The sequence below is a fragment of the Bubalus kerabau genome, chromosome 13, assembly GCF_029407905.1.
Source record: "Bubalus kerabau isolate K-KA32 ecotype Philippines breed swamp buffalo chromosome 13, PCC_UOA_SB_1v2, whole genome shotgun sequence".
Taxonomy (NCBI): domain Eukaryota; kingdom Metazoa; phylum Chordata; class Mammalia; order Artiodactyla; family Bovidae; genus Bubalus; species Bubalus kerabau.
In genome coordinates this window covers 19,334,473-19,352,545 of record NC_073636.1, presented here as the reverse complement: position 1 = coordinate 19,352,545, position 18,073 = coordinate 19,334,473, and the positions used below count along the sequence as shown (strand labels likewise).

General features: G+C 43.7%; 1 protein-coding gene across 36 annotated transcripts in view; it reads right to left on the bottom strand.

The window, feature by feature from the left end:
- Window positions 1-1,080: 1,080 nt before the first annotated feature.
- The window catches only part of PARD3 (par-3 family cell polarity regulator), a 579,492-nt gene continuing 562,499 nt past the window's right edge, over window positions 1,081-18,073 (bottom strand). For all 36 annotated transcript variants that reach the window (XM_055543694.1, XM_055543705.1, XM_055543697.1 and 33 more), the window contains 2 exons: window positions 9,342-9,469; window positions 1,081-3,119 (listed from right to left, as the gene is read on the bottom strand). In XM_055543694.1, the coding sequence (XP_055399669.1) occupies window positions 2,723-3,119; window positions 9,342-9,469 (525 nt within the window). In that variant the 3' untranslated portion in view covers window positions 1,081-2,722. The remainder of the gene's footprint in view (window positions 3,120-9,341; window positions 9,470-18,073) is intronic.

Sequence of the window (18,073 nt, the reverse complement as noted above, 5' to 3'; positions counted from 1 at the left end):
GTCCCAGCAAATCCTTGTGGGATGCCCTGAGTAGAGGCCAGTCCATTTTTTAGACAAGGCGGCATCATAGGCATATTCTCATTTCTGTGCTGACCCATAACCATTTCTCCTCTTCTTCTCCGCGCAGCTCCAATTGTCAGTTCTGATCTACAAATCTTCTGTGATTTGGGCCCCTGTAACATTCACTACTGCCTCTCCTGCTCTGCTTCTCACTGTCAGTTGAGATAAATAATCTGCGAGTTTTGGCATTTGCAGTGGGCCTCCTGGTCAGTGAGAAAATGAACAAATCTGTCCATCTTTCTCTCTCCTCCTTTCCCACACCTTGTAGGCATATGAGAACCAAAGACGTGTTATCTATCACCTTGGCTTGCTATACACCTCTCATCACTAATCCTGAGGTGAGAGAATTTGGATTTAGTGTCAAGATGAGGGTAACTATGACAACCAGCTGATGCTTGGCCCTCCATGGGAGGGTATTTTGAACAGGTCTTTGCAAAGCCTGCCTTTTGGACAGGGACCCACCCGGGGATCTAGTACCCTTTGTGCCTTCAAAGCACCATACAAATATTAACTAGTGTCCTTCTGGAAGAAAGAGCGAAGTCTCATTGTGTAATTTGGGAAATAAGCACTGGACCAGTTGAAAGTGGGCTTGAATTTGGACTGCTCTCTGAACTCCTGGTACACATGGCTAGGACTCAGTCAGAACATTTGGCCTGTCTAAATGGTCCATAGAGCAAAGGGCAATGGTGGAACTCTTACTAACACATTGCTCTCTGTCCAATTATTCTTTTATTTATTCTAGTGTATCATCAGCTCCTTCCATTCAGAATTTCCCAGCTACTCTGGGCAGCCCAGGCCTTCCAGTGGACTCATTAATTAGGTCCTTCTCTCTTCCCGGTCCCCTCTCTCCTCAGGTGTTCAAATAAACAATCAATCATCCATTTCCATGTTTGCACAGATAAAGATGTGGAAAATTTTCAACTTTCTCTAAATATAAGGGGAAGAAAGATCACATCTGCTAATAGACTTTTGAAAAACCCAGCTAGGAGAGTTTTCACAGGAATACTAGAGAGACACAGAGAACAGGAAGAAATATGCCTTTTATTAGAAGTCTCGTATGTACAGGAAAGCTGCTCCTCACAGCACAGGGGAGGCTGTGAGGAAGAGCCGTCAGAGGTCACCACGCTTGCACCGGTCACATCACTTCAACATCGCCACACTCCGTGAACAAACAGAACCATTACACAGAGATGCAAAAGAGACGCAGGTATGGGGACGGACCCCTCACATATTTTCTAAAAACAAATGGACACAAAAAATACAATGTGCCAGTAAAAAAAAAAAAAAATAGGCATATCAGTACATGTCTTTCTTTTTTTCTTTTTGTTAACACACAATATGCTGAGCTTTCATCTCAAGCTTTTTTCATGTCGGGATTCGCAGGCACTTTAGCAATCCAGCCATGGTTTACAACAGGATGTTCAGACCAACAGAGGAGAAGATGGAAACACGGGAGCAACCCGGGTCCTCACGACCCACACGTACGTTAACGTAGCGACACAAGGGCAATCTTTTGTTATCGCTGTTTGGGGACACCAGAACGTTCTGTGGGATGTGGAATGTCTGTCCTCTTATTTACCTTTTATGTTTCATGGCAGAATTCTCTAGAAGAAGCCTGATGGCATCACCAGGCAGGGAGATAGCAGGTGGATGAATAGACAAACATCGATTCCAATTGACTTTAAAAGCCGGAGACAGCAGGTGAGATTTTGGAATCCCAAAATGAGTGTCTGGCTGATCTTTGTCCCACACTATGCCCTTCTTGCCAACTCATCAAATAAAAACTAATGAAGAGGGCAACTGGAAGGGACTGGGCCAGACGCTCATCCTGGGAGAACTCTTTCTCTAGCTATCGCCCCCTCCATGTCATGACACGCACCGGGCCAGTGGGCAAGCAGCCCCCTGCCCCACCAGGGCTGAAGCCCGTCTCCTATGTTCTCCACGCAGAGCTGTAACGGCTCAACACTCACGTGAGGGAACAGGACTAAACGAGGGTGTTTATAAATGCAGACAGAATGATCACATCACTGGTAACACTGAGTTATAAGGCAGTTACAAAAGGACCCCCCTGATAACCAGACAGTGTTGGAATATGGCTTAACTTCTTTTAGAGGAAGGAAATTCCCGTTACAAGGAGCTGAGAAAGAAAAGGGAAACCATACTGGTCACAAGGGGTTAAAAATGACTGTGCTGGGAAGTACCACAGAGCCCCAGTTTCTGGTGTATGCCACCCACTTTCATCCACCAGAGATGGAGATGTCACTTCGTCTGAGACACTCAAAGGGGATAAAAAAGAGGGATCAACATCACCTGTGACTTCAGGATGATCTGTTGCCACAAGCTGCACAGGGCGGTAACACAAAGCCACGGGGTCTCCCAGGCTGGGCCAGGTTCCCAGTACCCAAGAGATGAGGAGCGTAGGATGCCTTGAACAGGTGATTGTCACATGGCGGGAAATTCTTCCATGAAATAGACATGTGAAACACAGTGGCAAAGACATTAAGGCCTTCCATCAAACTGCCCACACTGCTTAAAGGCACTGATACCAGCAACAGAAATACTCCGTAGTACCACCAGGGTGTTAAAAAAAAACTCCCGAATACAAGTCTTCATAGGAAAGTGTCCTTTATTGCATGACACGAAGTGTCCGCTCTCCTCCTGCTCAGGAATAGAAGGGCCTCCCTTTCTCAGGAGTCTGGAGTCTGTTCAGCCTGGCGACCTGAGAAGGTGAGGGGGGCACGTCCTGCCGGAAGGGCCCCTTGGCGGAGATGTGACTGGGGTCCTGGACTTTCTTATACGAATCATAGTTGTTGAGCCCCTCGGGGGCCGGAGGTTGCTTCTTCATCTGCTGCTCTTTCCGCCTCTGCTCCTGGCGGAGCAGCTCCTGGGTCTCCAGCATGACCCTGGCGTTGAAGCCGTGCCCGCCCAGATAGCCGTTCCGGGACCCTTGGTAGCTCGAGTACCTGGGGTTCTCCTTGGCACTCTGGAAGCCTTCCCCGGGAGGGTAGTTCTGCTCCCAAGAATCCTGGGAGACAGAGCTGGCATTCTTCCTGCTTTGCCTAGGAAGCAAAGCCCACGGTGAGTGTGAGTGTTGGGAAAAGGGGAGGGAGGGAGATGAAGGGGAAGAGTGAGGGGGTGGTAGGGGGGAGCCAGAATAGCATTTCTATATCTCAGCAAACATCACAGTAAGTCCTCTCTATATGAACCTTAAGTCATGAACTTTCAGACAAGCAAGCGCACATTCGTGTGTCCAATCACGTAAGTTAGTTCCCGTGTCTGGCGTACATCATCACGTGCATGCATGCTCTGTAAGTGGCTGTGCTTTTCTGTACTTGCTGTGCAGTACTGTAGAGTATGGTAGTACAGTATCTTCACTCCAAGCCCAGACATCACTGGAGGTATGCAGACATCACTGAATCGTTTTGTCAAGAGGGTAGATTGAACTGAATCGAGCAAGGAACCAGAACCTGTGCCATCAATGTCAGGCATGAGTGAAACCCCCGCTTGCCCTCCGTCTCCTGTTGCTGATGACCCTTCAGCTCTACCATCTCCCACCTCCTCTCCCTGCTCCAGTCAGTAACGCTTCTTGCCTGTTCATTCCACGCCAGCCCCTGTACGCCAGCTGTTGTACTGGACTAATATAGTTTTCAAGGTACTGTACTCTAAGAGTAAAAATGTTTTCTTTATTTTCTGTGTTTGTTGTTTATGTATTATTTGTGTGAAAAGTGTTATAAACCTATTCCAGTACAGTACTGTATAGCTGATTGTGTTAGTCAGGTACCTGGGCTAACTTTGTTGGACTTACGAACAAATGGGACTTTCAAACGCACGCTCAGAATGGAACTCATTCATATGTTCCCAGTAAGGGGACTTACTGTATTGGGCTTCAGCTGATTCTCAGACATTGTGATAGGAGCTGAAGGATGAAAACGTGACTGACTCCGGCAAGCTCAATCTGAGACAAGCCTGCATGAACAATGGCTACACAGGAGAGACAGCAAATAGACTCCACAGCTACTCAGAAATAGGGTCTTCCTTCTGTGTCTGGGCGGGTGTGATCTGTTCCGCTCAGGGTAACAATATATCCTGCAATTGAGACTCATTGGCAGGATGCTCTATAGGGGTATTAGAGATTTGGCAGCTTCCGTACCAGCAATAATTGCTCGCTTTACAACATTACGATTCAATTCTAAACAAGCCAAACAAATATTTTACACAGCTGCCCCCTCATGCCAGAGATGCTAGCTAATATGAAGTACATGGAATGGATTACAATATGACTTCAGTTATGAAAGATTTAAGTCTAGACTCCTCTATGATTAAAAATGCAACAGGCAGTCCCTTAAAGCCACGGCTTTCAAGTTATATACGTCAGCAACTGACAACCTCTGGAATACACTCTCATCAAGATTGCAGAACCTGGGTGTGTGAGGAGTAAGCACCATTTTCTGCCCACAGTATCCTCATCCAAGGCCAGGGTAACTTACTCATATTCCGTCACCCCGAGATGGGGAAATAAATCAGAGTCCTATAGAAATTTCAACTCCTTATCCTTTCTGCAATAAAGTTGCACATCATTTTCAGGAAACATTATTGTTTTGAAACATCTTTAATTTACTATCAAGTCTCTAGATGCTTTTATGAATTTACAATAAGATTGGCTATGATAAAGTAAAACAATTTTGTGCCAGAAAGACAGACATGCCCTAATTTTTTCGCCTTGAAAATGGAAGAGAGGGAGCGAGAATTGAGTCATAAAACAAAATATATTGCTTCATTTATCAATAAAAAATGATTCGGTGACAGTATGTATTGTTCAGCCTTTCACATCAACACACACGACATGACGGAGTGTTCAAAAAGGCTCGGGTAGGGGAAAAGTAAGGTCTATGCAGCATTGGGTCTCCCATAGGAATGAAGCCATTTGCATTTCTGAACACTCAGACGTACCATCAATATGGTTTGGGATGAAATCCGCCCATTTTCCATATGACCTAAAATGTAGTCAAGGGTATTCTCAATAAGATGAACTACTATTCAGAATCATCTCTGGCAATGACTGTTTCATGATGAATTAAACAGTCTAAAGTATATTCATTCTTGTAATGGGAATCAGGCCCTGGGTACAATCAGCTCAGGCAAGAATCCTTAGATTTGACGGAATAGTTTATTTGCCTAAAGCACTGATTATCTCCACTTAAAGAGTCATAAATTAATCTGCTCAGAGCTGTGAATGATGGAAAGTGCCAGCATGAAACCAAGGGATTTGATATTAATCATAAACCTTTAATTAAAACAACAAACTTGTTACTGATGTTATAGCAACAACATGGGATTCTTTCATGGGTTAGCTATCAATTTAAGGATAACTGGAGATAAGCTTCTTCAACCTTGGTCCATGGGGATCCACTAGTCCTGCCCATCCTGGTCCCCAGCTGCATGAAGCCCAAGGCTTTGCTCCACATGGTCATGGACCGGAAGTTGAATCATTCCAGGAAGATAGAGTCTTTTTGTACTAGGACACATTGAAAATTCATTAACTGTTTGTTTGGGATGGAAATTATGACAATGTGGGAAAAAGAATTTCTTGTAGCTAAAATTTTCTTCAGATTAAGCAGTTTAGAGAGAAGGAAGAAAACCTCCCTGAGGTTTGAAGTAAGACATGTGGGGAAAGTTCATACACACAGATGTGTACACATGGACGCATATACATACATACACACACTACCTTGGAAAGGAAGCTAGTGTATCAGCAAGCTCTTGATTAAAGAACAGGACAAGAAACGAGCAGGTTGTAGAGAAACACGAGAAAGCAGCAGACAGTAAGCTTCCTCCACTTACTGGAAGATGAGGCACGCAGGCACAGGGAACAGTGGGAGACCAGCTGGGTGTCCCAAGGACATGGATCCAGCCCTGGGTCTGCACGTGCAGCTGTGAGCCTGGGAAGGTTCTCTATTCTGGGCTCAGGTGGCTTCATTAATGCAACAGGCAGAATCTCTAACATCATAGGATTATGGGGAGCAATAAAAGAAATCACATCTGTAAAATGCTCACTAAAGTGTAGCATACACAGCTCATGGGTGACCAATCAGTGACTTTGCCTCCAATGATTAGGCTCTGAGTTTTGGGGGAGCATCTTTCTGACCAAGGAAGAAAATAAACAAAAAGATTAGCATTTTGTCTTTTGGGATGGAAGGGTTGGTAGAGATCAAGGAGCAAAGAAAGGCACCAAAGACAAACTGGAGAATCTTCACTCAGAGAAGCAACTCACAAACACGTCCTAGAGTGAGAACCAGAAGCAAGCCTTCCATTGTCCCAGGGTGGCTCAAAGGCCACCAATAACCTCGGGAGCAAGAAAGCATCATTCCTTCCAGTGATTCTCTTTACGACCAACACACAGGTTTGTTGGGTCCTGGAATGAGCTCGCTGGAGATGCCTGAGGCCACCCAAAGCCCACACCCTGGTTTGGCAATAATTGCCTCTTAGTGATCATGTGTGAAGACCACCCTCACATAGAGGACACCCAGAAAAGCCCCCACACCTGAGGAAAGCTGTCAGGCATCACACTGAGGAGGGCACAGGGGGATGAAGACAGACAGAGCTGGGCTGACAAGGCGACAAACAGTGGAGACACATAATACATTGGCATGGTGGGGAGACTGAGTCAGGGCACGGAGACACAGCCAGGAAACAAGGAGGGTGAGCAAGAAACCACCGGTGGCAGGAGGAAAGCTGGAGAGGAAACAGAGGCCAGGAAAAGAGAAGAAAGCAAATCATCCCCAAAGGGTCTTGAATACACTTTTTTATCAGTGACTATGACCCAACCTACTTCTACTGCTCAGATTTAGAGCTGCCTTTTGGATACTAGAACTTCTGTGGTAGCTCAGACTATAAAGAACCTGCCTGCAATGCAGGAGACCTGGGTTCGATCCTTGGGTTAGGAAGATCCCCTGGAGAAAGAAACAGCAATCCACTCCAGTTTTCTTAACCTGGAGAATTTTATGGACAGAGGAGCCTGGTGGGCTACAGTACACGGGGTTGCATAGAGTCGGACGTGACTGAGCAACCAACACTTTAACACTTTGGATACTAAGGAATAAAGCTAGAAATTTTAAAAAGGATTTTTAAAAAAAGAGAGTAAAACAGAAAAAAGAAAACTAATTTAGGAATTAAAAAAAAAATCCACCTCCAGTTAAGAACCGAGTGTTGGGCTGCTCAGGTCTCCTTTCCCCACTGATCTCACATTACCACCTGGCTAGTGTTTCTCACTGACATTTCACAGTGGAACCTGAATTCAGCCTATAGGTTTCCCTAATCATGGCAAGACTTTACAAACCCCTCTGGCGAGTATACAGCCCTCTAATTCAAACCACCTCATCTAGCGTGCCTGATCCCAAGTCCCATTTGTTTTCTTTTATACTCCACTTTGTAACTGAACTCTTTCTGTGTGTGTGAAGTCTTTTTGGTATCAAATGCCACAGCGACTTGTTTAGACCAAACTCTGTCAATTGTCCATATCCAAAAGAGCAGAGGTCAAGTGTCTTTGAAAAATATCATATGTCAGAAACTGGGATTTGCTTCCAGTTCATGTGGGTCACAGCCCCCCCAACCTCCCTCCAGCCTCTAGCTGAGTGAGGTGGCTCTTCAAGGAACCAAGCTGTGTGCAAGACCCCGAGTTTCTGATTTCCTCAATCAGAGGTGCACGTTGAGGAGTTACGGTTGACCCTTGAACTGTGTGCGTTCGACTGCAGGAGTCCACTTATACGTGGATATTTTCCAATAATGAATACCTCTGGACAACATGTCTGTGCTTGGTTGAATCTGAGGATACAGAGAAGCCATGGATGGAACCATGGATATGGAGGGCAGACTACAGTAAGTCCCCTACATACAAACGGGTTCCGTTCTAAGAGTGTGTTCACGAGTCCAATTTGTTCGTAAGTCCAACAAAGTTAGCCTAGGTACCCAACTAACACAACTGGCCCTATAGTGCTGTACTGGAATAGGCTTATAATACTTTTCACGTAAATAATATATAAAAAACAAACACACAAAATAAAGAAATCATTTTAAATCTTACAGTACAGTACCTTGAAAAGGACGGTGGGCAAGCTGCAGTTTCACTCAAGCCTATCGTTGATGGAATGCATGTTTGCATCTTTGAAGGCTCACAACTTGAAGATTTGTATGTAGGGGACTTACTGTAAAAGTTACATGCAAATTACCCCCCCCCACCCCCCGCCCCACCACACACACACCTGTACTCTGTAAAAGGAGTGAAGACGGTGTAGAGGTCGACCAGCCCGCACACCTAAGCTCACGGCACTCTTTCTTTTTAGGGTTTCTACTTTTCTCCTATCCACACAGAATAAAATGGCTGACCAGAAGGGGGCTACAGTTGATCAAAGGGCAAGTTCTGGTTCTTTAGGGAATCATTGACTGGCAGCAGTGATCCCACAGCAGCAAGCCTCAGGTCTATGGAGTCATAGGTGCTTCAGAGGAGACGTAGGAGGGAGGCATGGGGTGGGGTGCAGGAGAAGGTTAGCAGTGGACATGGAGAGGGGTAAGCCAGGATGAAAGGATTGGTTTGGAGGAACGATCCTTTGGAAGGTGAGCAGGAGAAACCTGGTGGATGTACTTGCTTCTCTCTTGTCCTCTTCCCAAGGATGGAGCCCCAGGTCTCCTCCCAACTTCCCCCCACCCCCGTCCCTCCCCTTTCCGAGTCCTAGACATTTCTCTTCTCACTTCTTCTCACACACTTTATGAGAGCTCTTCCCCATCCCTTAAAAAATAACCTCAAACACAACTAAAATACAGGAAGCCAAACATTTGGCCAAGAAGACCACAGCCCCTTGAGCTTTTATACTAGTTACACCTGTCCTTCTGGAGAACTCTAGATTTACAAGGTCCATTTATGCTAGTTACCACTGAGCTGTGCAAAGTAAAAGTTCTGTTTCCATTTCTCAGCGGAGGAATCTGTCTCCAGCCCCATGGGAGGTCGCAGAACAAACACCAGATCCCAAGTCTGACCCCTAAGCCCCGTCCTTGTGGGGAACAGGTCACTTCACTTTCCAGGAGGGAGCTGTCAGCTGGGGATGCTGGCATCTCCTGAAACACCTTCCTGCCTGGTCCCCCTGCCAGGCAATGGTCTGGCCAAGTAAGCCACGGTTCCCACCATCTATGAGCGGTTCCTCGGAGGTGGAAAAGCCAGTGCATTGGGAAGGAGGGATTTCCCAAGGGACAGGGACAGGGCGTGGGGGCTGGGGGTGTGTGGCTCGTACCGGGGCAGCGAGCTGTACTGGCGCTGGGCCTGCTGGAAGCTCTCGCGCTCCTCCTGCCGCTGCCGTTGCATCTGCACCTCCACCGACACCGAGTGTCGCCCGCTCTGCGCTGACGGCCTGGAGTTGGGCTGCAGGAGAGAAGGCAACACAGGTCACGGGAAAGGAACTCCGAATAGCACAGGACTCGGTGACTATTTCAGTTCTCAGAGACTGACGTAGAAACAATATGTGACTTCCGTGAGTTTTTTAAAAATCAAGTGCAGCTTTCTCAAGAGGCACCTTTTTGGTCTTGTGAGGCACAAGCACCCCATCACCCTAAATTTTAATTACAGCCTTAGAATGGTTTAAAATTGAGAGATCCACCTGCCTAGTCTGCCTAGTGAGGCTTGGTAAATACAGACATTAGACACTAGTTTACATCCCTTGTATAACAGCAAATATAGGGGAACAACCCTGCTTGGAAGACTAGGATAGTTTGTGGGAAGCTTCTGCACAGTACAGGGAGCGCAGCTCGACACTCTGTGATGACCTGGAGGGGTAGGATGAGGTGGCGAAGGGAGCCAAGAGGGAGGGGATGTAAGTATACTTATAGCTGGTTCACTTCCTTGTACCGCAGAAACTAATAAAACATTATAAAGCAACTATAGCCCAATTTCAAAAGTGCCAAAAACATAAAAATTTGCTTCAATAATTCACAACAGTGGGAAAGTCCCAGGCTGTACACTGGAAGGTTGGCCATGCTGGTGAAGCTTTCAGTAATTATGCATCTTAGTATAGCAGTAGGATGCAATGTAGCCGACTTTCCTTTTGTTAAAGAATGACAGTTACATTTTGAACTGAGATTAGCTGAAACTGGGCACAGTTCACCATATACAGGTCTTCTTATCCACCGTGGCAGCCACATGCAAACAGAACAGCTTATCCAAAGAATAAACCTGCAAGCTAATAGCTCCTGGAACTGGTTGTGAAATAATACACTTTGCCTTAGTTATTAAGAAATGGCATTTTTTACCCAGGTTAATTATACGCTACAGAGAAACAGTCAATCCTTCTGGCTAGACACTTCATGCAGCAGGTCGTCTGCTGATAGCTGCCGCTGACCGAATCCAGATACTGGGGGAGTGTGTGGTGCTGGGCCACTGTGCGTGCTTTAGCTTCTACCAATGGCTTGGAGCTCACCTTTACGATGGTGCGTTTTGAAAGCAGCTCCACTCAAAACAGGCAACGATGCCTCTAACTTTACAAACACCCGACAAAGGTTGATCATAGCCATCAATGGCACGCACTCTTAAGTAACCCTTTTTGGCACTTGCCAACCTCTGTCCCCTTTGTGTTATGCAACATTGTGCAATAGATTTATTCCAAACAAAGAATGTCTGTGACAAACAAGTTATTGATTTTTTTTTTTAGAGCTGAAAGCCAATAGCAGACTTGGACTCAATAATCACTTTCTAAAATAATATGAGTCTCAGCACTCATTTGGAGCCTGGAAAGATAACACGTAGGCTTGTTTCTTAAAGAGTGGTTCCTCTGGTGGCTTTTGTGCAAAGAGAAAGGCAGTAACCTCTATTGTCCCCTTTCTGCCTGGCCAGCATATCCCATTTGTTGGTAGGCAATAATGAAGCAATATGCAAGACAAAATTTCAAAGCATATGGGCATCGTCAGCGAGCATATTAAAAATATCCCGATACAAAAATAATATGTGAAGAGATTAGGCTTTATGATACTCCAGTCTCTACTAGTGGATGTTTATAACCACACACATTGGAACAAATGTGTGTTCGGAGACCCACTCCACAACATGGTTCAAATAACATCCGTGGTGCCTTCAGTAAAGAAAACATGTTGCCGAATGAGTTCTGCTTATGCAAAAAAAGCATGAAGCAATTGTTCGTCAACAACATTAAGGAGACAAACAGTTTCTTCCATGACCCTGGATGAGGCTGGCCCAGAACAGTACTGGGGTGATCTGTTGTTGGTGGGGAGCCTGGGGAAGGGCCAGTAGACAGGAAAAGCGAAGCAAGAAAATACGCCTTCAAAAAGAACCCCATTTTCGTTTCCTTTACACTCAGTCTAAGCTACACACATGTGTCAAACAGTCTTGAAAGACCTGGCATTCTGCTGCAAGATTTACTAACCAGCTTTTCAAGCTCATGCTGTTCTATGACACGCTGCTTGTGGAGTTGTGAAAAGAAAATGCAAGGTCTTGTTGAAGTTTCAGGTGTATTTTTAAGTTGCTTCTCCCAGAGGCCTGAAAATTTGATATTGATGGAGGGAAGAAAAAAAGTTGAAGGGCTTTTGTTTCCTCCACTGTGTGTTTTCTGGGACTGTTCACCTCCAACCTTATCAGTGGCATATCTCAGTGCATCTGGATGAATCCCAGTAATGAAATTATCATCGAGTGGGATCTGAAAACTTAGAATGAGGGGAGGAGTCTGGAATCAGCAAACTGACAGATTTCATTGTTTGCTTCACTCTGATGAAATACACACCCCAGCCTTGCTATTAATATTTTACTTTCTCTTTTCAGAGTGTGCGAAAGAATAGGTTATTAGAAAGAATCCCCCTTATCTTTAGGATGAAACTTGACTGGGCCACAGATATCCAGGGAGATTGTGTGCATGATGGACCCAGAGCAACAGCGAAAGAAGTTTGTCCTGGCCTGTTCTCTACTTGGGCTGCATCAAAAATAATTGGATTCATGATTTCAATGAAGATCTCATAAAAATGTGAATTGTGGAAACAGTATTACCACCAGGAACCCTGACGTTAAGACACTGGGGTTTTGTGGTTTCCATCCCAATGGCAGAAATAGAACGAAACGGCAGAAATAGAAATATCTAGAGTCCAAAATCACAAAAATACAGACAGAAATGAAGAAAGAGATCATGTGTAACCCCAGAGAGAAGGGCATGTTTTCAGATAAAACAGTAACAGCAACTACAGTGACAAAGCAACATCTCTATGGGGAAACATACAGGCAAAGCATAATGGTAATGATTCTAGAGATTCACCAGATAACAAGACGGCAGCTCTGTTTTAAGAGAGCAAATTATAAATAACCCTGGCCTTGTTTGTGATGAAACTGTTGACAAGAAATGACCTTTTAAGGAAAAAAAAAAGCCAAGGTTGCCACGGCCATAATAATGACAGAGGCTGTAAGACAGAAGTAAATACATGATTATCTCTTACACAATATGCTGGAAAACCACAGATACGTGACTCTCTTCACGGCTCATGTTTAAAAACCACCAGTCAAGACTATGCAGGTTGCTTTTGTAAATGAGCTGCAAAGTACTAGTGTTTATCATGATTACGAAGAGATTTTACTATTTATATTATATTTAGAAATTACATAAAACTTTGAAAGTTCCACAATTTTGGTATTACTTACTAGTGTAGAACAGAATGTGAAAATCTCTTCTGTGTACTATTTCAGTAAATTAAGAAATGCTTCAGCATTAAGTAAAATCAACCTTATTTTTCCAAATTAAAAAAGACAATACATAAAAATAAAAATACAAAGCCCAAACTGTTAATACACTAAAGAAAAAACAAAAATAAATATACACCCTACAAGTTTCAGAACTGATTAGAACTAGATGATATTATAAGACTTTTAGAGCTTCATGTAAAAATGTGCCTCATGAATAAAATTCGTTAGTTCTATTAACATTTACATAAAGCATTTAATAATTTTAAATACACTAATTTTTCTTCTTATAGATAAGAAAAAGCATGTAAGAATATGTGTGTGTTCTTTTGTATGTATTCACACATATATGTAATAGTCTTATAAGTGATTATTTGGGGTGGGTTTTCTACTTAAAGTATGAATAACAAAATTTTCAGCTCTGTAATGACCTAGAGGGATAGCTGTGGGGAGGTGGGAGGGAATATGTGTATACATATAGCTGATTCATGTTATTGTACAGCAGATACTAACACAACATTGTAAAGCAATTATACTCCAATTAAAATTTTTTTTTTCAAATTTTCACATATGTCCAGGGCATGTAGAGAAAGCAAAAATAAAATACACAAAGTCTGTGTGCTTTGGATGAAAACCTGTGATGAAGATGATGACAATGAAGATGACAATAATAACACAAAGAACAATGATATCCCTTGAGATTTAAAGTTCTCACTTTAGCGATTCAAATATACTGTGAACCTAGTATGAATTCCATGTTCTGATAACAAAAGGTCACTGAATCATGTTAAGGTGTAAGTTTTTGACTCTGTTTAAAAGTGGCCACTGCTAACACTGGTAAATGATTTTCTATTGCGGACTTAATTGCCAACTTCTAATCCAAACAAAGTTAACTTCTGTCTCTGGATCCTGTCCTCCCAGCCCTCCTCCCCTCTACCCATCACACACTGTACTGACACAGCTATCGATTGAACTCTGTGGGCTCCGAATGTTGAAAAGCTTAATTGCTACTAATGATGTGAGTAATGGTTGAAAAATGGCAGTGCATACCAATTTCCCTCATCAAGATTTTATAAATATGTGTTTTGGTCTTAACACACTATTTGTCTTCTTCTCATCTTTCCCAACCAGGGCTAGGATCTGGTTTCCCGTCGGAATCAGCAGATAGGTTAAAAATAAAGGAGCAGCCCTCCAGCGTCGCTGATGGGAGGCAGGCAGCCTCACGCACTTCACCACCAGAGGGCTCCTTGGGTACAACAGCCCTCAGGTCATGGGACTCCAAGAAAGAGGGCTGCTCTGCAGCAGCACAGGGACACCCTTACACGGCTCCAGGGCACCCCTTTGCTGCTAGAATGGCTCCCTCCAGGTGGATTTCCAAGGCAGGCGATGGCCACCCAATGTGAACTGGAGTCAAACTCCACACAGTAAGGCTATCAACTAAGAAGGCATTTCCTGAGTCCAGGCGTGGAGGCCTGCTAGGAGGGGATCACAGCAGATGCCTTTAAGTCTTAAGAAAGAGGAAGACAAAAAGAGAATTCCCCTGGTCCAGGGAAGGCAGTCTAGGGGTGTAGGACGGCTATGCAGTCTGACCAACCCTCTAATTAAAGCAGGTGAGACACTAAAGTGGTAAGAGGAGCCAAGAAAAGTCCAAGGTAGGGGCTGCCCTGATGGTCCAATGACTAAGACTCTGTGCACCCAATACACGGGTCCTGGATTCAATCTCTGGTCTGGGAACTAGACCCCACATGCCTTAACTAAAGACCCTGCATGCTGCAACGAAGATCGAAGATCCCAAGTGCTGCAACTAAGACCCGGCATGGCCAAGTAAATAAATAAACATGTAAAATAGAAGTTTCTTTAGAAACAAAAGTCCAAAGTGGGAAAATGGAGAAAGGAGCAGGTTTTGTTTTGTTTAAGGACAGACAGCTAGGAAGGAAGCTTGGGGGAGAAGAGGATTTTCACATTGTGGAGGATCAATTTTCTATCTGAAGGACTAAACTACTTTCAGTCCCTACCCACCCAGGATGGAAAGGATTTAGCAATTGAGCTATTAAAGGCTCCATTATCCCATCCATCAGCCGTCTCAGTCAGTGAGTCTGCTGTGGGCAACAGTCAGGTATCTGCAAAGTTTTAACAGCATACTGTACTTAGGTCTGCAGTCTGCAATTCAATTCTTTTAAAAGCAACACACTAAGTCCTGTCCATATCTGAGCTCTGTGATAATAACCCTAACCTCAGCTATTGTGCCATTATCTTAACAAAGATTTAAAGCAACTTGCTGCTTTATTTATGCTGCACCTGGCACTTGGTAGGGAAGAAGTTGCTTTTCCTGCTTCTTATTCTTTTACTCAACTTGGGAGATAACTCACTTCAATTATGGAGCTAAGGAAATTTTCTAGGCCTCTGCGCACCTAAAGACCTTTTGTGCCAAAAATCAGCTTCCTCCAGCCTAAATGTTATTTTGAACAAAAGCCCAGGAACAGGTGCATTCTGTGTTGCTAGAGTCTTATACATTAGGAAACTCGACTACTGAAGTTCATAGGCCAAATTATTGTGTGTCAAAATAATTTGTGTATCAAAACGCCATAGCAACTTCAGATGGACCACTTGGCTTGTAGGATCTTTTCCTATTGAGCAGGGAGTTATTTGGATGACAGGCTGATTACCTTGGGAATGGAATAATTTCCTAAATTGTGGGTCAAAAGTTGACTTTTTATCTATTTATTTTTTCATTTTCAAACAGTTGGGATCTTGCTGGGTACTCCCCATTCTACAGATCATGTAAATGAGCTTCAAGTGACTGTAATTCTATGTAGTGTGTTAATTTTCATACCAATTCTCACTGTTGCCTTAGGAAGAGCTGCTCAGTTGTTCAGAATGTAGCATGGTCTATGGTTTTTATTATCTGTTTTACAAAAAGAGTTTTGAGTATCTTGGACTGTTTATTCTCTTCTCATATATATTCTGACCTTGAAAGATCACTGTATTTGGAAAAGATGAGACCATGATCTCACCTACTGGAACTGTTTGAAATCATTTTAGTGTTAAGGAACCACAAGCATATCTTCAAGCTGTGGGTACAACTTAGACCATATTAGCTGAAGTTGTCCTGCTTGTTGGAAATGCCCACATGTACAGTGCAGTCAGATGTATCATACAGAAAAATACCCAAGCCAATGACTTCACACAGAGAGAGAGATGCCACAGAAAATTCCCCCAAGTGGTCCTTTTTAACTCTTCCAAACACAATAATAAACAGAACATAATGAACACTCAAGAAATTTGATGAGTTAAATAATTAATTTTAGAATGAAACATGCTGCTTGGAAATTCACAGACCCAGGTAAAGTAAAATGGCACAACGCTGCCCCTGCTGGGCTGGAGCTCTATAGAGCTGGGGGTGAGAACCATTTTCATATGCCTATCCCTTCAGATTGCACTGGCCTCATTCTTCCTTTCAGCACCTTTGTGAAAATATACATAGTTAAGGATGTTTATCCCACAACACAAAGAGGTCTGCTTTAAGAAGCCTAACAGGACTAGGTTGAGTCATTAACCCAAACAATAGAAGTAAATGAACATAATTCCATCCTGTTGCTACATGGGAATGACTCATTTTACTTACCACTTAGAAAAATAAACTACATATTACTAATAGTGATGTTGCAGAGGACAATTAGATTTTCATAGGTATTTACGTGTTTTATAACCTCTCAAAGTCGGCTACCATTGATTTCTTCCAAGATGCAGTTCTCATATTGTCTCTTCTAAGGCCCCCGTCTTTCTCACCTGAACCAAGGTGAGGTCCTTCAAACTGGGATGACTTCTCCAATTTTCCCTTCTTTCATTTACAAAATGAACCTTCCACAAACTCCAACTTGATCACCAAATTCCAGATAATAATGTCTATGGATTTCTGGCTTTGTGTGGAATGTACTAACCATGCTGGATTTTAGGTCCAAAGAGGACCTCAGCAATGATCTAAGCTCTGGAGCAGGGCTTCTCATAGGCGGTGCATGGACCACACTTGGAGAAGCTCTGAACCATGGCCGCAGTCACCTGGGTCCACGGAGACCTCTGTACGCAACCGAGGAGCTCTACTGACATCTGCTTTACATACCCAGCTTCCTTTTAAATGTTTATTCTAACAAAAAGTTTAGTAACTGACACTCATCAGCTACTCTAATCCCCTTGGTTTACAAATAAAAAAACTGATGCCCGGAGAAAAAAAATTATTTTCTGACCTGGCTAGTGGGCCAGCATTCTGTTCTGATACCATCTGTGTTTAGACTTTCCAACTAGCATGGAAAGCTCCTACCACCTTCCCATGTCCGTCTCTCCTTCCCTACAACATAATCACACTCAGTTCTATGTCAGCCTTTTCTTATTCTCCCTTCTCATTCTCCCAAATATTGAATGTAATCATATTCCCGACACAGTGAACTGAACTCATTCATTTTTGGGACCCTAATCACTCCTCCGCTTTAGGAATTTACATGCATGGATGGGACACCTTTGATCCCAACACCATCCAGATGTTCCAAGACTCCGAAAACTTACTCTTTTGACCACAGCCTCCTAGGCTTCATAATCCTAGACTGCTGATACCCCACCCCCACTCCAGCATCCTCTCGGGCTATCAGGGCAACACCTCCCTGAGCTGCACTGACCACCTGCCCAGACGGGGCAGTGCTTCACCAGCATCCTCCCCAGGCTCGCCTTCCTTGACTTTCTGCCATGTCTGTCTTGCCATTCCTCATCATGGAATTAATCTAAAAAATTATTTTGCTAAATAACAAGGTCCTACTATATTGAACTCTATTCAATATCCTGTGATAAACCATAATGGAAAAGAATGTATAAGTAAAACTGAATCATTTGCTGTACAGCAGAAATGAACACAACACTGTAAATCAACTCTACTTCAATAAAATAAATTAAAAATAATTATTTTTCTATTCCCAGCCCTTAAAGTCTTGTTGGCTATGATCCCACCACCATGTGGACTACACTTAACTAATACACTACTTCAGCTAGATGTTCCTGCCTCCAGCAGCCTATTTACTCATTTCTAATTGACTCTCTCCGTCAAGTTTTTAAAGAGTCTTCACAATTCCCATCATCTTTAACCCCCAAATCTGCTTCAACACCTCCCATCTGCACATGGGCTATCATCTCTAAGACAAAACACAAGATCAGAGCTCGTCTGGGGCTGGATTGGGGAGGATTAATTAGCCTGCCACACTGTGGAATCTGGACTTATCTTGGGGGCATTGAGAAGCCCATTCAAAGCTTTGC